Source organism: Aythya fuligula, chromosome 5 (assembly GCF_009819795.1).
Source record: "Aythya fuligula isolate bAytFul2 chromosome 5, bAytFul2.pri, whole genome shotgun sequence".
Lineage (NCBI taxonomy): Eukaryota > Metazoa > Chordata > Aves > Anseriformes > Anatidae > Aythya > Aythya fuligula.
In genome coordinates, this window is record NC_045563.1 from 18683008 (window position 1) to 18707472 (window position 24465).

At 39.0% G+C, this 24465-nt stretch overlaps 1 protein-coding gene across 1 annotated transcript in view; it reads left to right on the forward strand.

Moving 5' to 3' along the window:
- RMDN3 (regulator of microtubule dynamics 3) overlaps nt 1-24465 on the forward strand; it is a 40052-nt gene that overhangs the window by 11934 nt on the left and 3653 nt on the right. Inside the window, exons 7-11 of the mRNA XM_032187720.1 lie at nt 14412-14487; nt 15311-15388; nt 17686-17784; nt 19685-19738; nt 22495-22575. Coding sequence (XP_032043611.1) covers nt 14412-14487; nt 15311-15388; nt 17686-17784; nt 19685-19738; nt 22495-22575 — 388 coding nt within the window. The remainder of the gene's footprint in view (nt 1-14411; nt 14488-15310; nt 15389-17685; nt 17785-19684; nt 19739-22494; nt 22576-24465) is intronic.

Genomic DNA, 24465 nt, shown 5'->3' on the forward strand with positions numbered 1-24465 from the left:
TTATTGGAGATGAATATCTAACTACCTTTATCAGATGCAGAGATTATTTGCTGTCATGAATCTAACAGGAAATTAATTCCCATTCCAGCTCTGTTGGGGTCATGGGATGGTCGCAAGCTGTTTTAATTACAGTCTCTTCTTATGCTAATTAATTTTACCATGAGAAAAAATGTATTGCTAATGAAATACTGCTTAGTACATTGAACGATATTGAAATACATTGTTCATATATTTGAAAAACATGGGATAAAGTATAATCCTAAAAGACTAGTATTATAGTTTGTTTTCCTTTTATTTGAGTAATGAGTATATTGCTCAGAATTACTTTTAGTTCATCATGCTGTCTGCTTAGGAAAAAATGTTCAGGAAAATATAAGGGGAGGGAAAAAAGGAAAGTATACAATGATCAATTTCCTCTGGTTTGCCATCCTTAACTGCAGCAGGCAGAAGTGCAGAGGTGCGTTCACTGTCAGGTGATGGCCCTTGTGCTCTGCCAGTTTGTGCAGTCCTGTTTGCACCTCCACAGTACTTCTGTTGTCCATGTTGTCCATACCATCCTCCAGTACAGGTGCTGCAACATGCTCCATGTAGAAAAAAAAATGCTTGCTCTGAATTTGTGGGTAGAGGTTTTAAAACTTTCCTTGGTTTTGATTTGATGCCATTGCTCTTGGTTTATGGAGAAGTGAGCAGGGGCTGATTATTCACACTTTCTTAATTGACAGTTTTATTCTTTCAGTTGTTTCTCTTCTGTATCGGTCCCCTTGCTGAAGACTCCTAATCTTTTATTAGATTATTTTGAGGAATCATTTTATTGTCCTCATCACCCCTTGTCTCTCTGTATTCTATTTTGACTGTGTCTTTTCTTTTTTTTTTTTTTTTTTTTAAGACGGGAGTTAAAGGAGCAGCATGGATTTCTGTAATTCTAATGTGATGATCCTTTTTGTTCTTACTTCCATATACAGTAATCAATGCTGTCTTTTTCCACAATGTATTAAATTGATGTTTTAATAGAAATATTCCAAGCAATTTTAGTAGTTCTTCACTTGAAGCTTGTGACTGTGTATGTATCTATGGGTGCATTTTTCATGTGTGTATTATGTCATGTTGGCTGTTATTTTCTGTTTTCTCAATTGCAACTTAATGTTTATGGCTTAAGGTACAGTTTTGCTGCTTTTTGGTGCTTATTCCTTGCACTCTATGTTATTTTATATTCTTCGCTCCTGTTGCACAAATCATTCCCTGTTTAATTGGCTTTACATTGAGATGCATGTTAAGCAGGACAGGAGATACTCTGCATACAGTCTAATCATCATTGCAAGCAAAGCTTCTTTTTCTTCTCAATGTCTCATAGTTATTGCAGTAATGAGTGATATTTAAAAGCTATAGACAAAGTAACAGTGAACAAGAAGGAATTGCTGAGTGCTGGCTAAGGCAACAGCAAGTGGAGAGTGACTGGCTGCAGCTTGGGACTGTTCTGTGGCTGGATCATTTGAAGGCTTTGGCAGCATGATAGCAAATGGTTTCTCAAGAACAACAGGGAAAGCAGTAAGTGTCTGGGACTCTGTCTGGATCTGCCCAAATATGAAGGAGAGTCCTTTCATGGATCTCCTGGGTCTTCTTGACATTAAGTTTGGTACAAAGCTGCTATTGTAGCCATGTGCTCTTGGAACTCAGCTGGTCCCAAAAGAGCCATCTCTGCAGAATGGTTGAAGCAGAGCTGAGATTTGATCAGCGCCACACAGACAAGTCAGCCTTTGTACAGCAGGACTGACCTCTGGCTGTGCTTTGCTTGTAGGCACTGTTCTGGAACACAGAAACATGTAAGCGTTGTCTTGGGTGTCTGATGTATTTAGTGCCTTCCGAATAGATCTGTATAGTGTGAGCTGATGGATAGTACGCCAAGTGTTCTTTATGCATACGTACTCCTTTCTTATAATTACCTGGTTCTTATTTTTGATGCAGATATAAATGTAATTCTTTTGCTTTAATTGGGTAGATATTTCCAAGTAAATAATTTGATTTGTTAACAGATTTCAGCTCATGAATAGGAGGACAGCACAAGCTTGTAGATTTGTTCTCGTTTACTTTCAGGAATGGATGTAGGAGTCATCATTTTACAAACCTGTGCAGTTTGCTGCTTAGACGTGAGCATGTGACATTGTCACAGATGAAGTGTGAGAAACAGATTCACCCTTGTTAGAATCCCCTGCCCATTTTGATGTGTGTGTTTTCAGTGCAACAGCAAGCACGTAACAGCAGCTGTAAGGATCAGGAAAGCAGAGAGCAGTGTGTTAGCCTTGGCTTCAGCTCCTGTTGTTAAAAGAAATATTGGAAGTACAACCAGAGCAGTAAGGGATTTCAGAGGTCCATCTGGGAAAAATTTTGCAGGTGCTGTATTCCCAGTTTTTGTCTGAGTTGAATATTTTGTTTTGAAAATGAAATGCTGACTGCTGAAAGCTGTCATTGCAGAAGTCATGAGCTTTGGCCCATCTTGGAGGTATTATGTATGTTGATGTGAATCAGGGGAGGATGTGTTCTTGGGCTTGATGAGCCTCTGAAGTGTGTGCCCCCTCTTCTACAAGTCTGTTGCTTTCAAAGATCAGCTTGCACACTTGATAGTCGCTGAATGGTGTAACAGCCCTTTTAAATTCAGTTGGTACATTTGGCTGTCCTGTGGGTGGATATCATTTTTTTTTGAGAAGTGACAGCACTCCGGATATTACTTGAAGATAGCTTTAATTTTAACAATTGGCAGTACTTCAGGATTTAACTCTTCATGGATTACTGCCCAGAATTGGCCAATTTTGAGTTATGCCTGGATTTCTGAGCTGAGCTTTTTGTGTTCCCAAGGTGGATTAAACAGGGGAATTACTGACAACAAATTAGGGGCAGAAGCAACTATAGCAAATAGGAATATTCATTGCATGATATTCCAGCACTTACAGGAGGAACAATAGCGTTCAACTCAAGCCACCTGAATGGATTCCTCAGGCTCCCAAAGGTCCTGCCTTTCTCCAGGGCTGGCAGCATCCTGAAGCACCTCTCTGTCCCAAGCCATGGAGGCTTCAGGAGTGGGGATGCTGGAGGAGAGCCAGGGAAGACGAAAGTAATGAAAACTGTGAGCAGGGACAGAAGAAATCTCAGCAGGCAGCACTTATCCTTCCTTCTTTCTGTCCTTCTCTTGAAAACAGCAAAGAAACTTGATGTCACAGACCGTGGGTTGTTTTTTATTTGCTAGACATGAAGAAATGAGCTGTCTTGTTTAAACTGTAATCTCTGAATCAAGGACTATTAACTACTAATTGGCCCCAACATATTCCCTTTTTAAAAAAAAAAAAATATCTCAAGGGATGATTAATATAAAAGTGGTGTGAAGGGAAGCAAGCTGTAAGAAAATGATTTTTATGAGATTCTGTACCCTGTTCCCATGAAAAATTTGGCCACCAGTAGTTCTTCAGAATATGATAAGTTGGTCTGGGCTTGCTGTTGGATAGGAGCAGGTGAAGTTGATGAAATCTTCAAGTATTAATTATGATTCTGATGAATCTTGCAGAAATACAGAGGTTGTTCTGGAATAATAATAGCGTTCCAACTTGATTTTTAGTATACCATTTGATTTGCATCTCAGTCTTTTAGATGGAAGCTGTTTAACCACACAAATTTCAGTAGATATACAGCTTTGTATGTGTCAGTAGCAATATTTTCTTTAAAATGTTTAAATGTGTGATTCCAAAGATAAATGCTGTAATTTCTACTTCAGCTTAGTACTCACTTTTAACTTCATCGTGGTAGAAGGAAGAAGGTCTATTAACAGATATCAGCTTTTATTAAAGAAGGAATTCAGATACCGTAGGCTATTCCAAAAAACGTTATTTTACCAGCATTATTGCTGCCTTTCCAGCAGGAAATTTTGGAAAGTAGGAACCTAGACGGTTTTGATTGCTTCATGGGAAGATTTCTGTATTGCCCTTTTTTGATGGGGGCTTGCATCCAACCTGTCAGAACAGAGCAGTTAAAGAGCTGGGACAATAGTCATGAGGTCAAGTTGTTGGGTTTTGTTTTTTTTTCCTTGCTATCAGCCAAAGCTTTGTTCTATCCTCTCTAGACATGGAAAAAAAATTAACACAAGGAACTATTTGTAAGAGAATACAATAGTTACTCCATCCAATCTTTTTTGAAAGAAAGCAGACCCGCTTGTCATAACCTTTTAGTGTGGTGGTGTTCTGCAAGCATTCTATTCTTATTGTTGTTTCATGGACTCTATACAGCTATACTTATTTCCTTTCTAATTTAGTAGTCAAAACTTGTATATACTCCTTGAGCTCAGTCTTCCTAGTGCAGCATAGGGCTGCTTCTGATCTACCTTTAAATTTAATTCTCTGCTGCCACCTGCCATTAATAGATGAACTTTCTAGCATAGGTTAATCCGCTGTTTATTTAAATTTAATCTATGTTATATTACCAAGCTTAATGAAGTTGTTTAATAGCAACAGTGTTGATGTTGGAGGAGTTCCTTGCCACTCCATTCAATATCCATTAGTTCACAGTCAATCTCAAAGATCAGTTAATCATGTAAAACTGGGGTAAAGGAGATTCAGGTAACTTACTCGGAACAAACAAGCAAACAAGAAAACCCAAAGTCATGTTCTTCCTGATGCATATTTTCAAAACAGATTAGGCAGACCTCCAGTGATGAAGGTCCTGACCTCACCCTTCGATGAACTGCAAATCAATTTTATACCAGTTGCAGCTATACCATGTTTCTTTTGTTTAGCCATGAAAATTTCACAAAAAGGATGCTGGAGATGCTAAAATTGAATCTATCTGTCTTTTTTTCCCCCTAAATCAATTCTCTCAAAACAGGAAATTTAGATTCATTTGGTATTTTGTTCTTGTGTCTCTTACTGGCAAGACTTGGAAATCAAGCCACTAGACACTTCTGTATCCCAAATGTAGCAAGGCTGCTCTGTTGGGGCTGGGGGTGTTCATGTACTATTTTTTCCCTGAGAGCTTGTTGCTAAGACATTGAGATTATATGAACTGTGAAGAACTCATTGGTAGTCATTGGTGTGAAGCACCAAAATTAAAGACAGCCCAAAGCTTCTGAGCAGATTTTCTGTCTGTAAACTGGAAGTGGTTTTGAGCGATATGAATTCATCCTCAGATTTGTAGGGTTGCACATTTTTGTCTTCCAAGTTGAGAGTGGTATTATTTTAAGTGATATTCTCTGTCAAGCCTTTAATGTGATGTAGGAATTATTCATTTGTATGCGTCGGGCTGTTGCTTTTATCCAAATATATCTTGGTCACAAAGACTTGGATTTGCAGTTACTTTTTCCACCAAGTTGCACAAGCGTGTGACATAAGAAAGCTTCTTGAAAAGATTTGGAGCTAGTCTAATTTAAGAAATTAATGTGTTTTGTTTTTTCCACTTTCCCACCATACTCATATAGAACAGATATACTTTCATTGTTAACAAAATACTGCTAGAGGACCTGCTAAATTGCTTATTGTTCTTACTTGTATGCCATAGAATAGCTTGTTTTGCTCTCCGCTGAGTCATTCATGTTTTAAATAAATGTTTAGTTACAATCCATAATTTATTTAACTAAAATAGGTACTTATTTACTTAGTACACACAGCAAAGTTATACGTAGGTGTACTTGGGTGTGGTTGTGCTTGGCATGGAGTTAAAGTCAATCGGCCAGTTTGTAGGTTAGGAGATAGCAGTTTAGTTGTGGTGGATAGAGAAAAAAAATTCATACATTCAAGTAAAATAATCATAGAATGGTTTGGGTTGGAAGGAACCTTAAAGATATTTAATTCCAGCCCCCTGCCATGGGCAGGGGTGCCACCCACTAGATCAGGTTGCCCAGGGCCTCATCCAGCCTGGTCAACACCTCCAGGGATGGGGCATCCACAGCTTCCCTGGGCAACCTGGTCCAGTGCCTCACTACCCTTACAGGGAAGAATTTTCTCCTAATGTCTAGTATAATTTATCCTCTTTTAGTTTAAGACCATTCCCCCTTGTCCTATCATTATCTACCCAAGTAAAGGGTCCCTCTACATACTTTTTATAAGCCCACTTTAAGTGTTGAAAGGCTGCAAGGAGGTCTCCCTGGAGCCTTCTCTTCGCCAGGCTGAACAGCCCCAGCTCTCTCAGCCTGCTTGTTAAAACAAAACAAAACAAAAACTGCAGAAACAAATCTGTGGCTTACGAAAAAAAGCATTTCTCTCTTAAATGCTTTAACATATTTGTTAATTTACTTAACTTTAAGCAGTTTTAAACCTTGGTAAGAGGAATTTACATGCACAAAGCTGCCAGATTAGTTGTTACACGAGAGCTGATGGTCGACGACTGCAACATTAAGTGCTGAAGTAGTCTCAGAATCCTGTCCAAGTAATTAAAAAGTCATTTGGATGAACATCTGTGAGCTATTTAGTCCTACAGAGTCCTTGCACCTAAAGCTTAGGGTGGAAAGTGATGAACTTTTTTTTTTACCTGAAAACAAACAGAGTTAGTGAATAGGTTTAAGACTAGTGAGGCTGGAGGAAAGATAACTGACAGGAATACAACATATCCATATGCTGAGTGACAAGGGGTTGATAGAGTGGAAACACTTTCTTCCAGAGCAAGAACTAGATCAAATAAAGTTGTTAAGCATCAGGCTCAAACAAAAGGAAATAGTTTACATCAGGCTCAAACAAAAGAAGTTCTTTACATCATGTCCACACTTAAGCTGCAAAAAAACATTCCCCAAGCCATTGTGCCTACTAAAACCTTGTGTGTTTTCAAAAAGTAAGTGTCAAATACAAAAAGAGTATTCTTCCAAGAGCAAGTCCAATGCCTGATCCAAAGAATATTCAGAGGAAGTGTTGTTATGTGCTTGCCTTCTTAGTTTATTATCTATGCATCTGCCATTTTCACTTCCAGGAAAAAACAACTTGTGATAGTGTGGTCATTCTTGTATTCTTTGTTTGCCAGTGTAAATACCTTTATTTTTGCAGAAATACAACATTATAATGACCACAGGTGTCAAGAGTATGGGATATCTTGTTCAAAATCTGTCATCTTTTAGCACCATTATCCTCAGTTAACCCTTCAGCATTTATTATTCTCGTAATAAATCTCATGTCTTCAGAGCTCATTTTAACTTTATAAGCTATTCCGTGCAGGTGACATCTTTAGAGCTGGTAGCCCTTTGTGCCTCCTTTTTTTCCTGGAACAGGAAATCTGCATCTGTCAAATGTTTGGGTTCAGTAAGAAGCCCAGTGTAAAGAGTGAAGTTCAGCATGTTGCTTCTGGGTGAACTTTTTTATAAACAGGCAAGAGATCCGAGATTCATAAATACCTTCCCAGTTACAGAGTGAGTATAAGCCTTTCCTTCAAACCAGCACCCTTGCTGCAGGATTTGAGCTGCCATTCCTATAGCCTTTGTCTTCTTCTATAACTGTGCAGTCTTTTTCTGACAGCAGGAGGCAGGCAGAGCAAATTGATTCGTCTCTTAAAACCTCTGTTTTATGAGAAGGAAGTGTTGTGGACCTTAGGGGTAAGTTTTTCTGGATTGTATTTCTTACCCTGCACTTAGCTGATTCATTTCCCTGCCTTTAGCAAGCCTCCCAGCTGCTCAGAGGAACATGTGAATTCCCACTAAATTAGCATCGTTCCTATTCTAAGCCTTATTTTACCTGGCCAGAACAACAACTAGAGAAGGAAAGAAATAATATTCTTGTGCAAAAGTCACCGTGAATTACTAGCTCTTTAATTCTTTTGTAATCAGTCCTAGAATTGAACGTGCAATCTCAAGTGTTTTAGGATTTAGAGTTGGTCACGCTGAGTAAAAAAGCATCTCTGTAGGTTTGCTTTCCTTGCTTAGGCTTGCCTTCAGGGTAAATGTGAGCAGCTGAAAGCTCATTTATTTAAATGTCTGATGGTTTCAAGAGGGGGGTTGTAAAGTAGACCCTACAATTGTCAAATATTTCCATACTTTATGACAATTTTTGGTTTTAGTATGATTAGTCTTGACAGTGTTGTCATTTGGAGCATTCATTCTCAAAGACCTGTGCTGATGGGTGTTGTTCAAAGTGTATTCTCTTTACTTTTTCTTATGTAAAGCTAGAAGTCTTGCCTTCATAGCATTCTCAAATCAATCTGTCTAGGAAACGTCAAGGTTGAAAAGAAGAATATTAATCTAAAAAAAATAATAAAAATTGGACTTCCAAATAGTTGTGTATGGTAGTTAATTCTGATAAGTCCTGCTCCCTTGAGTTAGACAAAAGACATGCAGGTTTCTTTGAACCAGTCTGACATGAAACAATCAGAATTTATAGCAGCATCAGTTGTGGTTTTACAGCAGAAAGTGAAAACAAATATATTTATCTGGCTTAAAGAAGTTCATAGTAGTTGTGGATTGGTATGATTCCCCGCCCCCTCAGATGCCTGAGTATTTCTGTGAGTTAAATTCCATGCTGAAATAGAAAATACATGACACTAGTTGGCTTAGATAGGGACACGCAAGCTATAGAAAATCATGGCACGCACATTACTGTAGTTTCTGCCCTAAAATATAATGTGGGGAGACCACTTCTCCTTTTGCTCTCTGCCAAAACTCAGTGTGATGTTGGAACATAATGTAGCATTTTTTTCTTTTTAATCGTAAATTGCATGATAAGAATATGACAGTGCCCCAGAGCATTAAAAGAGAAACAAGTCATGGTTTTGCATTAAGTGATTAGCAGGGTAAGGTTCAAGGTGCTATAACATTGCAAAACTATTTTATGGTCATTACCATAAAGGGTTGAGATTGAACATCCTTGTAGGAGTATGGGAAAGATTTCAGGAATTAATGATAACTTCAAAAGAAACAGAATGACTACAAGGAAGCTTGAGTACAGGAAGAACCATGGGAGTAAAGCGCTTGCAGATAATTCAAAGCTTGTTTAAAGACAGTGTTTTAGAGGTTCAGAATAAATACTGATTACTCATTAATAAAAATGAAAGAAGCCTTTAATCATGGTACTTTAAAAATGCCATTTAAACATCAGAGGAGACTGCAGGAACTACAAGATGTCTTTCAATGTCCTGTATGGTGGAGCAGAGAAGAAACTCTTTCAAGTTAATGTGAAAATGTGACAGGGGACCCTGTAAAGAAATTAAACACACTACTAAGGTCTTTCAAAGACATTGAGATACTGATAAATATTGCCTGTGATACACAACAATTTAAATTTGTATTAGTGTGTGAACAGTGAAAGGTGGCAAATGCAATGTGGATTTTAGAGGGTAATGGGAGGATCCAGGAAACTACCAACTAATTCCAGCTTCCTTGACCACCCTACCTCTGACAGCTGTGATAAATAAAAGTTGGAAGCTAATAGCGCATGCCATCTTCTTGAGAAAATGCCACTTTTGTGCAGAAATGTTTCACAGATCTGAAGAAAGCTGCATGGAAGAGGGTGCTGCCCATTGACATTGTGTACTTGGAGTTTGGAAAGTCTGAGAAATTCTCTTCTGCACATCTGTGAATGATACTAAGCTACCATGTATAAACCTCTTTGGCTTAATAATAAGCTAAAAACAGGAAGCAAGCTCCTTTCCTTTGGTAAGAAAACGTTACTGAGCTTCTGAAACACAGAGCCAAAGGACTGAGTACAAAACTTGTGTGGATAAAGCAAAAAGCTTTAATGCAGACAGAAATACTTATGCAGTAAACTCTTTTATCTGCGTATGCATGAAAAGACTTCTTACCTACTAACTATTCACAGAGCTGAAGGACGCCATGCATGGTGATCTGTGTGGATCATTTGAAGGCTAAAATGTTACGATGTCTCAAAGCTTGGTATGACTCCCAAGTTAAAACTGATCCCTTCATCTGAACTGGCTCGTTTTGGTACTGGAAGATAAGGGGTGGATATCATGGGCTTGGGTTCATTTCATTTACCTCATTCATTGTCTGGATGGAATATTTACAAGCTTTTGTTTTATTAGCTTGTGGAGATGATAATCAAGTCCATCTTTCACATAAAATATCCTTTAAGTTGTGAGATTAAGGCAGGCTGCAACCTTTTAATACATATTTCCTGCAGAAATGAGTTCATGTCTTTGGCCAGCAGTCAGTTTTCAGAATTTATTAAATGAAATGTTTTCAAAGGAGTTGTGGTAAGCATCCTGAAAAGTGTTCCTATATACAAACTTGGTTTTATGTATCAATATTTTATTTTTATATGTATATAATCATTTTATATATATTTACAGTTAAGAGTTGCTGTAAGTATTTTTGCAAGTCAGAACAGGGATGAAGCTATTGTTCATCACTGCGGTTTTTGATGTGAGCAAATACTTAAAATTTTTAATCTCCATGGGAAATTGAGACAGTAGGAAATTACTGTTGCCCTAATCCAGAATAATTCATTGTGCTTAAATTTCTAGCGTGTATGCCACCATCTCAAGTTCCTTTATTAAGCCATCCACACGTGTAAATTCAGCATATCAGCATAAATGTTGACTCTTCCTGAAACTAGAATTTTATTTCCCTTGCTGAACCAGCAAGGCACTTGATGAATTCTTACCCCTGTCTGGGAAGATATAAGGCACAGACATACAACACAGTGAGCACAGCAGTGACATGGCTTTATACAAAGTAAACCAACATCTATTACGCAACTCAGCACACAGCCCATCGACTTCTGCTGCTGGTAGGTCAAAGCCAAACTTTGGCTTGGGGCTCACAGATGCTGCAAAGCTGGTGGAGAAACTAGGTTATATGTATAGAATACACAAACTCTGCCATATGCATGGTTTGGGATTTAATAAAGGGGAATCTTCTGGTTATGCAATTCCACTTCCAATTGGAGTGTGGTGCTCTGAGTAAATCAGAATGGGGAATTAATGCAGTGTCACTGGTTCCATGTGAATCCACACCCCAACTTGCTCACCACATTCTCTGGACAAGCCTGGAGGAGTACTTCTGGCTTCCTGATTTTTAGCTTCAATCTTGTCTCCTCTTGTTTTGAGTTCAGGAAAGCCTAAGCCTGACCCCTTTGTTCCAAGCTCTTTATGACCAGATGGTCATTAATTCCAGGTTAAGTCACTGGGGCTTCTGCTGTCTCTCTCAAGGTACTAATTCCTAAATAAATGATCGCTTCATTTCTGGTGTGTTTCACTGCAGTCTGAATACCTACATGCTAATTATCTGTCTGCTTCCCTTACAAGTGAAGAGACTCAGTGCACAGGAAGGTGAAAAACTGTTAATATTCATAAAATATTTTACAAACTTCTAAATTCTTTATAAAGATGTATACTTTAAAAGCTATGCTTCTTTGAATTATTTGCTTGATTTAAAAATGTTTTATTCTTCCTAGCCTTTAATCTGATTCTAGTAACTGGAGGTTGAGCTCCAACTATGGATTTTTATCTCCGTGTCTGTGTGTGATGAAAGCTCTCTTGATTTACTAGGAATGCTCTTTGAATAGCACTGAACAGTTTTACAGGCAAGCCTTGATGTTTTGATGTTTTCAATTCCCAGCTAGCGTCAATTGAATAGGAATATGATCTAGCTTGTTAATTCGTTGGGTATTGCGATATAAAATTACTTGAATAGATACGAAGCAAAATTTGAATTTAATAAAACGAAAGGATTTTCATGTCTTCGTGCTATTTTCAGTGGTCCAACTTACAGATTTACTCATCTTTGGCAATATAAACCAAACTACATTTCACTTTTATCAGCTTTCTGCAAAAGAGCTGCTTCTCACCACTTCTTTCCCTTTCCCCTTTTATTCCCTCTTGCCTCACCATTTCTTTTTAATTTACTGTCTGTCTGAGGCAGCAAGGAGCACCAGCAGATTTAGCTAGTGACTCTTTGAAACAGTTAAAAAAGATAAGAGCTGTATTTGGGTTGGCAGGCCACCCTCACCACAAAGCTGGAGGTACTGGGCTGTGGAGAGCTGTGTATTTTGTGTGAAGAGGCCAAAAGTTCTGCTTGTAAATGGGAGTCAGCCAGAGTGCAGCATCAAAAATTAAGTTTCAACAAAGTTGTGTGTTTTGAACTTGGGGATTGGGGCAGGAAGAGCAGCAGTCGCTCATCTGGTAGTATCTGCTCTCCCATTGCATGGAGTTTAATTTTCTAATGAACGGGGAAATCTTAACTGAGCTGAGCTTTCTGTGGGAACTTGTGGTTTGACCAGTGTCAGCTTCACAAGTAGTTTTGGTTAATAATTTGTCCAGCAAGTCTTGTAACGTCAGGTTTCGGTAACTGCTGAGACATCAATCTGAACAGTGTTTCAGAAGTTACAAAATGTTTACAAAAGATGAAAATCCCCTTCCCAAACTCATTATTTTTAATCCATCCTATTACTGTTAGTCTTCCTGCAACTGAGTATTGCCTCTCGTGACACTCATCCCATGGCATTTCACAAAAGGAATTAAAACAAATAGCTTCAATATTGAAGGACAAACCAAGCTAAACAAGCAGAAGAAAAATATAAAACCACACTGGGTTTCAGACAGGGAGAGGAAGGGAAGCTGGGATCTGAAGACCTCGGAGGTCTCAGTACCACAGAGTCTTATGTGTTAAAAGCACCACCAGGACCTGGACCTCGAAGCACAGATACAAGAGGAAAGTTCGTGCAAAGCCTGGGTTTGGTAGGGTCTTCTCTTTCTGGGACTGGTGAAAAACCAGCTGAGGAATCTCTTGCTGCATTTTTTAAGTTAGTTTAATGACACAAAGATAGGACTGTTATTTACTGCTTATTTTACTAACATTTCACCAGGCTGTCAACAAATGTAATATTTATCTTCTCCTGACAGCTGAATATGGCACCACTTGACATTGATGTGGTGGCTGGTGGAGGGATCAGGGCTCACTTCGTGGCCCATTGGATGTATTGCTCCTTTGAAGACGTGTTAGACTTCCCCTGCGGAGGGAGTGGAATAAAGGAAGGTTATGTGGTAGCTTCCATTTTAAAAAGAAAGGGTGTTTCTAGGACTTAACGTTTTGTTGTGGGACCTTAAACCTGACCTAATTGTATGTAATGCCTACCCACACATCCAGGAGCCTAAACAATGTGTTTGGAGGAGCCATACGTGTGCATCCAACAGAGCTATAGACTACAAGATTAAGTGTATGAGAATAATTTATCTTGTGGTCTAAAAAAAAATAAGCTTTTTATTGGAGTGTATTCCTAAATCCTGGTTGTGTTCTGGTTAGGAATACTTTACACAGGCTGTGCTTGTTGTGAGACAAGTTCCAGAAGATTGTAAAAACATTTCATCATCTGCAAGTGTCAGATTATGGCAATGCAGCTGTGAACTTTTTTGGTTGGGTGAAAGGGATTTACTCAATTAAGATCATTTTTCCCTTGTCATGAGAAACAAGAATTTTAGAATTGAATCAGAGTTTTCCAAAAGAAAATTAACATCTTAAAAGAATGAGGTAAACATTCAGGAGACGAAACTTCTTTGCATTGTAATTTACACACTGAAAATTTAGTTCTGGCAAGAGCAATAAGGTATGAAATGTTTTGTGGGTTTTCTTCGTGACAGTGAAGAAAGTGGGCTTGGGGATTCGAGTCGTCTGACAGACTCCTGCACAAACATCTGCTGTGGTTAACCATCACCAGGGGCTCTCTGGGACACAGTATGATGAGACAAGACAGAGAATCTAGCCACACAAGCACATGTTAGAGCTGTGGATGTGGTAAAAGAAAGCTCAAGAAAGGACTACTTGCATGGGGAGGTGAGGTGGGAGGGTGTAAATCCATGGGTAACCAAGCCTAGTTGCTTTCACTGTTCATGAAATACCTAATTTTGGTGGGCACTGTGCTTCTCAAGCTTAAATTTTGCGGTCTCCTACTAGACAAAACTGAATTGGTGTGAGTTTGCAGCACTCAAAACATACTATTTTGTTTTCCAAGTTCGGTGGCCGTGTGGGGCTGTAGGGTATAGGTAGGTTTTCACAATATTTTCCCTCGAAGTAGACATCCAGCGTGCTCTAGATTTGCGTAGGAGATGGCTGTGCATCCTTCTAGTTAATTAGAGCTTTTAGCAGTTCTGGCTCTCACTGCTATAGGATTTGCTCTTCAGCACTCTGTGTTTTGACGCAATTTCATTGCTGAATGAAGAAATGTAGAGTGTAGAAGTGTGCTGCTTTGGTCTTATGTAGAAGAAAGACTTCAGCAATCAGTGCAGCAAACTTTATGTCACGTCAAGCCGCTGCTGTTGACTCGTCAACATCCTTTGAGCTATTTCTGTGCAATAAATACTTGCTGTGTATGTGGGCAGTATGCCCTGCTTTCCCCAGTACAATGTGCAACTTAAACACACCTATATCTTCAGAGGAAAGATGCATGCAGAATGTAAATGTGTATTTAAAACGGACAATTTGATTTGCCACAAATGTCTCCTCCGTGCAGGTATGCTATTCTTTGTGGGCAGTTAGCAGAACATGAGAGCATTCAGAAACGCATTCAAACGGGGTATGTTTTTAAGGTGAGTAAAGAGGACGTGCTGGTTTTTCTGTGAGTATTGTTCAGTGCTTACTTCTGTGGTCATAAGTTAAGACTGGCTCCAGCTTTTATTAGAGAAGTGATAGGTACCAAAGGGATGCTTTCCGTGGGTGGTTTGAGCTGAGGAGGGCGATCCCTGTGACACGTGATGGGGGTGACTAGTTTTGCTTTGCAATTGTGCACGCTATAGTGGTAGGGAAAAAAAAAAAAGAAGAATAAAAGGTTTGCAAATAAAATACATGCATACAATGAGATTGAGAACCTTAAGCTTGAAATTACCATGTGGTAATAAGATACCAACTTTTCTTCACTAACTGCCGTGAGCCTGCTTGTGCCCTAAGTAAGTGCAAAATAATTATTTTTCACAGGCAATTGATCTGCCTCAGCTTCCTTAATTTGCCTTTCAACCAGAACAGGAATATTATATTGCAGGGTAGGAAGATGCACCGGTTGCTACAGAACTGGCCACATATCGTTATTACATTGTCAATTGTTCACCTGACCAGTAATTTGGTTATGTCAAAGTTATGAAAAGCTGATAGAATAAAGTGAAGGACAGCTTCACTTTTTTACATGTAGGGGTTTTTTGTTTGTTTGTTTTTGTTTTCTGAGGCTGATAAAATGCTGATGTTCTGTGCTCAGCTGAAACAGTTTTAAGGAAATTTGGAATATCTTTGTAGCTGTAATTTCACTGATTGCTCAGAAATTGTGGACTTTCCTCTTTCTACATAAGTTCATCTGCTGTTGTGGATGTTGTATTTGCTTGTAACAAGAATATAATGTGTGTTGGTGATGATTTTCCATAGGAACACATTGATAAAGCGATTGCACTGAAACCAGAGGATCCAAAGTCCTACTATCTTTTGGGCAGGTGGTGTTACCAGGTAAAATAGTTCATTAATATTTATTACTGTTCTTTCCTCCTTGTAATTTAGCTTCTTGTTTGAATGAAAGACAGGTAGGCTGAAATCACCAGCCATAACCAGTGAGCACATTCTGTTTAGTTGCTGAACTCAGATATTGTATCAGAAAGTACCAGTGTGGAAATGTCTTAGTTGCTAGAAGAAATTGTTTAAAAGTTGCACTTTCATGGGATCTGGAAATTCTTCACTTCGATCCTGAAACAGTGCCAAGAAGAGCGCATCACTGACAAATACTGTCAGAAACCTCTTGTAACAAAATGAACATGTTGTACGTTCATGTTCTTGTACGTGTAGCACCTCAGTGCTTTTATAAAAGCACTATTGAAATGTCTGCCAGGACATAGTGTCTCATTCAGAATTTCTGAGCTTTCCATCCAAGTTGTTTTCTTAACTGTAATTGCAAAGTCTTAGGCAGTCCTTCTCCCTTGTTGACCTCCTGTTAAACCTAAAATGATACCTTCATACTGGTATTACTGCTTAAAGCCGTAGATTTTAAATGGTAGAGGTTTTTCTTGAGAGTTTATATAAATTTTGCTCCCTCAGTAGTGAGAGAAATAGTACAGAAAGGCTGAGTTGGTGATCAGGACAAGAACTGGCTGAGCAAATTAGCAATGTGCTCAGTGCTCACGATCAAAGGCCAGAAGGAGGCAGAGAAAGGTTCATGGTATGGAAGACACACTGATTTTAAAAACATGAAGGAGTTTTTAAAAGCATGAAGAATGCTTTTTCAAACTGGCAATATCAGTTACTCTTGCTGTTGTAATACTTCTGTCCCGCAATCAAAAAAGGCTTTAAAAGTGCTTGTACCTCTGTGCAACTAAATGAAAGCTTCTGGGTTTTTGCTGTTTCACTTATATACTGCCTCTATTCTGCTCTTCATTTTTTCCCTGGTGGGCTTTTTTTTTTTTTTTTTTTTTTTTTTTTTTTTGTCTCTTTCCAAGTAGAAGCAGTTTGCTGAAAGTATTCTCCCCGAACTACTAAAAATTGGAGCTCTGAAGGGTTTGGGGCTCCAATCTTTTCTTTTTAGTCACTGCAGGTGGCATGGGAAGTGAAACGGCAAAGAATGGACTAGCACTAGCTGCAAACTAGCTTACTGCTTCCCTTGCTTTATTCAGTAAAAACAAACTACCTTCAAACCTTTAACACATATGGATGTAATCAAGGACATTTCAGGGCTGGCAAGAGCTTCTGCACACAGTATATCTGTATAATCCTTTGCATGTGTTTCCTCTGCTACACAAAGTATTGCAGGTATTACAAGAAGTGTGCCGGCTGCTTTATATTTCTTGACAAGGAAAAGCTTAGAATCAAATGCCATAAATCACATTTAGTGCCTATAAAAAGAAAAAAGAGTTTGCAGTAACTATCTACTTTTCAGTTTAGGCAATTTGAAAGTGCTTTGCTGCTGTCAGAAATGAAGTCACATTGCAGAGATTGTAACTGAGATAATTGCCTTAGGTAATTACAGGGAAGCGGCAAGCTCAATCAGTGGCAGCTCCTAGCTCTGTATTCTGCTCTGGACTTCCTAGTCAGCCATGCTGCTATGAGAGTTAGTGCTTCTGCTAATTGTTACAAGAATTACATGGTGTTAAACAAAGATGGTCTTAGCAGAAGTTAGAATCGTATGCATCTTTCCCCCAGTAAAATCTCAGGGAGTTTCATATTAGAGAGAGGAGCTAGGAACAGTAAAGTAAGATTTCAAGAAATTATTATAATAGCTACCTGCATCTCAAAATGTGGATGTGTGTTGGTGGCTTTAGCTGGCCTCTCTCAAGGGATCTATGATCTTTATGTATGATGAGAACACGTTCTTGTACAAGATTTAAGCTGGGAGACAGGAGGGCTACATCTGCGCCTGGGCTCCAGTGCATAGGTGAGAACTGCCAGGAACAGGTGTGGTTGCAAGAAGGAGGTTTGGGATTTTAGACCACTTTAAACACCCACACTGTTACCCAGCTGTGATACTCAGTTGTAGAGACAAATCCTGTATTGAAGGTTATGCCAGCATGTGGCAGCTGATGGATGAAACTGCAGGTGACTGGTGGTATAAGGCAGGGACAAAGGAAAGCAAAATCAGGTTTAATTCTGTAGCTGGACTTGCATTCTTGACCAGAATCTGCAGATACACCCAATATTATTGTCTGTCTCCCATGTGCATAAGCCAGCTACAAGGAACTCGATAATTCGTTGTCTTTGTATACCTTTGCACATGCTGTGTCTTCACCGGGTTTGATAGTTTCATCCTACTGTCTCTGCAGGTTTCCCATCTGGGATGGCTTGAAAAAAAGACTGCTTCTGCTTTGTTTGAAACCCCTCCTACAGCCACCGTACAGGATGCACTGCAAAACTTCTTAAGGGTATGGAAATGTGATATGCAAGGGAGTCACTAACCTGACATGCAACCATGAGCGTGGAATTTGAGTATTTGTGTTCTGCTTAAGCTCATCACTCTCCAAGTGCTCCGTGATATATTTCCACTGACTGGAGCCTTTGGAAGAAAAGCTGATGAAAGCAAAAAATTTTGAGCCTGTATTACAGAATAGCCCAACAGAAAAATGGAATTTTGAAGACCTCAGAACTAGATCCAGGGTGTTCAGATTTTTTTCCAAGGGTTTTGTTTTTCCTTTTAGTAGCTGCAAAAATGAATGAATTCATAGCTTGATACTAAATGCATTTGTACTGTATTCTTTTCATGTTCCGTAATATCAGTTTGAGTTTCTCCCTGGGAACACTTGCATAGACATTCACAGTGTTCTATCATTTTAGTTTCTTTCAATATTTTATTAAAAGACTTTCAGATTAGGTTCTCCAGGCTTCTGAGGACAACTCTTAAGCTTTCAGAGACAGGTTGCATATGTATTTCTAGAAAGAAACTCTCAGGAGTTCTGGCTGTCTTTTTTTTTTTTTTTTGTCCTCCTGTTGATGAAAAATTAATTTAAGACATGGTCTGAGTCACATCTTAGCGTTCATAGCTCTTGTTGCAAGGGTCGCATGATCTGAATGAGTTAAACAGACTGTCTGGCTGTGCCTGTGAGAACTACTCTTAAGCACCTGTGATGAAGCGTTACAGAAACAAATTGCCCTACCACTTTATAACTCATAGATTGCACCAGCAGTTCTGTGAAGTGTCAGGGAATATCATACTTATATCAATTTGTTGTAATTTTGCCAAAAGGTAATTATGTGAGAAGTAAGTTTGTGATAGGTGTCTGCCCTAGGCAGTATACTTTTCAGCCAAATTTCAGCTAAAATGAATATATCATTTTAGAGAGAGGTTTGAAGCAAAGCGTTTTGCTTTTTTTTTTCATTAGAGGAGTTAGAGTAAGTTAGAGTGGCACTGTGGTTTGAAACGGGAACTTGGATTTTTCTGAGGTTTTGCTTTGGTCAAATATAAAGAGAGGATACAAAACCATCACTCTGGAAGCTAATTATACTCTGAACAAATGCACTTCCCATACGCTCAGCAGCATCCACTTCAGCTTTCAGCCACAGTTGGCATGATTCAGGGGAATGGAAACCATCCTGAAATTTGCAGCTCTGGGTTAGTCACCAGCTGAACTAGGTCTAAAACCAGACAGCAGAATTAACAAAAGGAACGTTGTCTGTCTTGTGCTCTCAGAGCTTCCTCTGATACCTAGGCTCTGCTGCCTTGACTGAGTGCATTTGAATTTGAGTGCAGATGGGATGCGGGGTGAATCCAGGCATTTGTTGTAGGAGCATCCTGGAACGAGGATGCTTGGAGAGTGATGACTGGCACTGAGCTGGAGGGAAGAAAGCAGAAGGAAGTTAGTAATAAAGAAATTGGGAATTAACAACCAGTAAGGAGGAGACAGAAAACTGAGGGAAGATTCCTGAGGTTTGGCACCAGCACATTCAGGAGAAACCCAAGTGGATGACACTGGTTAGGCAAGGAGGTGAAAAAGAGTGTGTGCACAGGCAGGAGGAGGTAGTCAGGATATTTCTGGGCTTCCCTTAGCTTCTGAGAACTTGGCTTTGCAACCTCCTTGGCACTCACAGTAGCAAAGTATAGGGATGTTACTCGCTGAGTCACAGGCATTTTTTGAGAGTACGAGGGCATTTACTAATGCAGCCAGGCTAGCCTGTCAAAGTTCTTACACTATTTTATATATTTTGAAAAGTGGGATTTACTCATCTATTTTTTAAGAGATGTAAAAAACTTGATACAGGTTTTAACTGTGTCCTTTACATATCCTAATGTCTGCTTTTCTCTGTTCATCCTCCCCTCTGCTTTTCTAGGTCGAGGAGCTGAGCCCAGGATTTTCCAAAGCAGTAAGAGTATACATTGCCAAGGTAACCAGTCACTTTTTGCTTTAAAGTCATATGTTCTAGGATAAGTAATATTTGTGTTAAGAAATACATATACCTCTTCGGATGGAAAGTACTAAACACATGTAAATTCCTCCATGCAGAAACAAGGTTTTAGAAGTTAATAACATTTCTTAAGCTAAATCATCTAGCGCAGAGGCATTAAAATTCAGGAAGGATTTTGTCTTTGAGTCATCTGGTGTAGCGTCCTGCTTGGCTCTTAACAGATAAAATTCTATAGCATAAATACAATAGATGCAATTCTGTTCTATAAAATTCTGTTCTAAGGCAGCAACGGTAACCTGTAAGCCACAGTTTGGAGGTTCAGTGCCACCACCAGCACCTTGGATTTATATGGTATATACAGGAAGATGATCATGGGGGAAAAGGTGACATATAAAGTGTCTCTATTTTACTAATACAGATGCAAGTCTTAAGGTAATGATTAAATAAGCCATGAATGCCTGAAGCTCCTAATATCTTTTGTTTATCATAGAATCATAGAATGGCTTGGGCTGGAAAGGACCTCAAAGATCATCTAACTCCAACCCCCTGCCATGGGCAGGGATGCCACCCACCAGACCAGGTTGCCCAAGGCCTCGTCCAGCCTGGCCTTGAACACCTCCAGGGATGGGGCATCCACAGCCTCTCTGGGCAGCCTGTGCCAGCACCTCACCACCCTCTGAGTGAAGAATTTTCTCCTAACCTCTAACCTGAATCTCCCCGCTTTTGGTTTAAAACCACTCCCCCTTGTCCTCTGACTGAGCAAAGAGTTCACATTGAGTTTACCTTGAGGGAATAATTGGGTTTGAACTCTTAAATCTTAAAACTGCTGCTTAGTTCCTAGGACCTCTAGCTGGAGTCTAGAAATGTTTAAAACCCAAATAGCTTTGGAAGTATCAGCCAGAGTGGTCATAGCAAAGAGTAGCTGTAGTCATTCTCTGTGAAATTACTGAATTTGCAATGTCCCAAAGATAGTGAGCTTTATCAGAGTAGCACACAAGTCATAGGATCTGCTTGGTCTGAAATACATTATGACTGGAATTGGGGTGCAGAATTTATTTCACAGGAAGTGTCTTGTTAAAGAAAAATAAAGGAGAAGTGGAAAATTCAGCAAGAGATGTGGTAGCCTTCACACCAGCTGGATTTTGTCCGTGATGCATTGTAGCTCATTATATCTACTTAGTGAAGAGTCTATTAAGTAAATTAAACTATGTATTTGTACATCAGCTAGTCTTTTGTTTTGACTGCTTATGTACCATAATGAATGTGCTCTTGATTGCTTCTGTCTCTGCTTGTAAATATAGCCAGCATTCATGCAAACTCAATATCTTCCCCTAAATGTCTTTTTTTCCCTTCTTTACTCCATACTTGGAACTCATTTGCTGTGAAGTTACAGCAGCAGCAAATTATTGCAAGTTATAACCTGAGAGAATTTTCAGAGTTGATGTAAAAAAATTGGGTTTCACTGTGGCTAAATTGTAATCTACATGGGCCAATACTTTTTTTATTGGGCCTTTTTTTATTACCTTTTTTATTTCTCCACGTTTGGCAGATGTGGTGTGACTGAGCTTCAGAAACACTCTGCGAACACAAAGGGACTTGGAAGTTAATAGGAGTACTTGTATCTATTTTTTTGTTTGTTCTGTTTTTCCCAATCCCAGCCTCTGTCATTTTGGATCACATCCTTTGTGATAACATTTTAAAAGTTCAGTTCAATACAAATTGTTTTTAAGGAACTAGTGCTCTAATGAGTCAAACCTAAAAAAAAAAAAAAAAAAGAGTTTTGTAGTCATCTAAGTCATCTACTGATATTTTTGACTGATATAAAGAGACACAGGATTTGTGAAGGCTTCAAGGATGTCCATGACTCCATCTGTTTCAAATTCACCAGACGCAGAAATTTGACAGCGCTCACAGTAGAACAGAGAGTTCTCTTACAGAACTATCCCATGATACAGGAAAATCACCAAAATACACACATGCACATACTCTGCAGTAACATTTAAGAGTCTGAAGTAATAGCCCTGCAAGAATTTTAACTCTTGCCATGATCCTAAATGAATATATTTGTTGTTTGTTTGTTTTTTTTTTTGGTGGCAGTTGCAACAATGATTAACTGATTTTTTTTTTAGCAACCACTTCCTTTTAGCATGCTTTTTTTGTAGTCCTCAAATGCCTACATGACTCTGTAGGCACCAAAAACCTTCATGTTGCTTAAAGAGATAACTGTTTCTGTGCTGTTGAAGAGGAGTTCGTGCTGACAAATGGTTCACACTTACTGTAAAACCTCAGAGACCTGCAAATACGATATGTTACAGTGCTTGCAGTTGGACCTAATTTTCAAAGGCCTGGGGAACCAAAGCTGCATAAAATGATACGCTGTCAGAACAGAGGTTTTATGATGAAAGCAGTGTGAGTAATAGTGGTTGTGTAAGTGGAAATAAATTAGACCTTGGGAAATGGTGAAAATCACCTTAAAATCTTCCAACAAAAAATCTCCTTGTCCAAAACAACAAAAATAAAATCTAATATTCCATAACCTGATGGTGATTATAATCCTTTGTGAATGAAGGACACTGCAGGAAATGTTGGAAGCCTGAAACTACACAGTGCAAGACAGAGAAATAGTCCTTTTTATCTGTTGCCAGGTTGCAGAACTGCTGTTACGTTCAGCTGCTTGTTTTTCTGTTTTGTTTTTCCTGTTTATCTTTTCTCACGTTGTCATTTTTTCTTCACAGTGTTACAAGGACCTGGGGAACAATTCTGCAGCTCTTCTCTGGACAAATCTTGCATCAGAACTGCCAGCTAATACAAAAGAGGTAGCAGTCTTTGCTATTTTTCTTAGTGACACTGGAATAGGATTATTTTCCAAGAAAGGAAAGAAACCAAAATTAATCTTACATTGTATGTGTTTGACCCATCAAATCAAGTAAGATTATGTAAAATCCTCTACATATTTATTACGTGGCAAAAGCCACATAATTGGGAAATTTTTTTAAATCTCAGTCATATAATTTAAGGTTGATGGTTTCTCTGGAAATCTGATTTTGCATGTATTCACTAGGCCATTCAACATTATATAAGATGCAATTACATTAATGTGTTAAATACTAAAGGTTAACTGAATTATTTCAGTTAAAGATTTCACGATTTTAAGATCTTATCAGAATATTTTAGACTATCTCTGAATTAGATTTAAAGAACTGAGGGTTGTAAACATTTTTATACCCCAGTTGTTTAGTAGTTCCTATCTGTTGCTTTAAATGAAAGCTAAAATTTCTCCTCCTCATGCTTCCTATCTGCTCTTAGAAAATGGTTAATTTTCTTGCATGCTTAAAAGAGTTATAACCACATTGTATTCATGGGTGGTGGGAGTCTGCTTCACTAAAAAGGGACTTACAGATGGAATTTAAGGTATTTATTTTGGGGGAAAAAAATCAATAATCACACACTGATGGTGAGCTACTTCTGTTTGCAGAGATAAAATTGTTTTATAAAAGATGTTCTAGCTTGCAAGCACAGGCTTTATAGTAGTTTGCTCCTTGGCGTAGATTCCTTTCCTTCCTTGGGACCTGCTATGAGAATGCCTAAAGCAATTCAGCAACATAATGAAAAATATTAAGAAGCTGAGAGTGTGTCCAGGAGGGGCTTAGAATTCCAGCACAACACCATACAAATGCTCTGTTACTTCCAGGATTAGGCTGCAGACACATTTGAATGCCCTGCACATATTTAGCAGGTCTGTGGAACTGCAGCTGGTCAACTGGAATATCTGCAAAACCACAGAGCAACTGCAGTACACTTCCCAGTGCACCAAGGCTGGGGAAGGTTTATTGGTTTGGGCACTGTCTCTCCTAGCCAACTCAGTTCAGTTGGGGACACTTAAGCTGAGTGGTTGTCCTGGCACTGGAGCTCTGTATTATTTCTACTTACCTCTGTGGCTTTGGGAGCAGCCTAGATTGAACTCTTGGTGCCAAGTTAGCTCCCAGGCTCTCCCAAACTAGATCTCGTTGTGCAGAGCCATTCAGAAGTTTGTGTGTGCTGCACAGCACTTTTTTTTTTCTTTTTTTTTTTTTTAATATCTATGTTATTTCAGCTCTTGTATCACTTAATTTTACAGAGTTCTGAGAGCAAACCCATACTGTTTTAGAAACTGCCATGTGGCAGTGTCTCCCATCTGGGAGCTCTTTTCCACTTTACTTTTCTTTTGCACTTTTTCTGTTAAGCAGAAGCTGTGTAGAAGATGCCATCAAATTACAGCCAGTCATAAATTGAATAAAGGCACAGCAGCTTTTAATATCAATCTGATGTTCTTTGCATTGTCATGAAGAATGCAGTGAAGTGAACAAGGTCTCCCAGATCTTACACCTTCAGCCTTTGTCTGATGAAATAATCACTCTGGATGTAAGGCAGAATTATACAGATTGGCAGGATTTTCCAGGCACCCTGTTTTTAAGGCCATCATTATTCTTTGGGTTGCTGTAGCAAAAGTATTCTGCTGAGTTTCAAACTCAAGGGCAAGAAGTCTTGGCCCACCATCCAGCAATGCTGACTTGCCTGTGCTACCACCTGCAGGGCACCATCCAGTACTGCATAAGCCACTTGGCTTCTGTATGGATCTGGGGAAACCAGGGCATCAAGCAGAAAAATCCCCTTCTTGCAGAAGGAAATATCCTAGCTCTGCCAGACGAGGCACTTCCTCACCATCC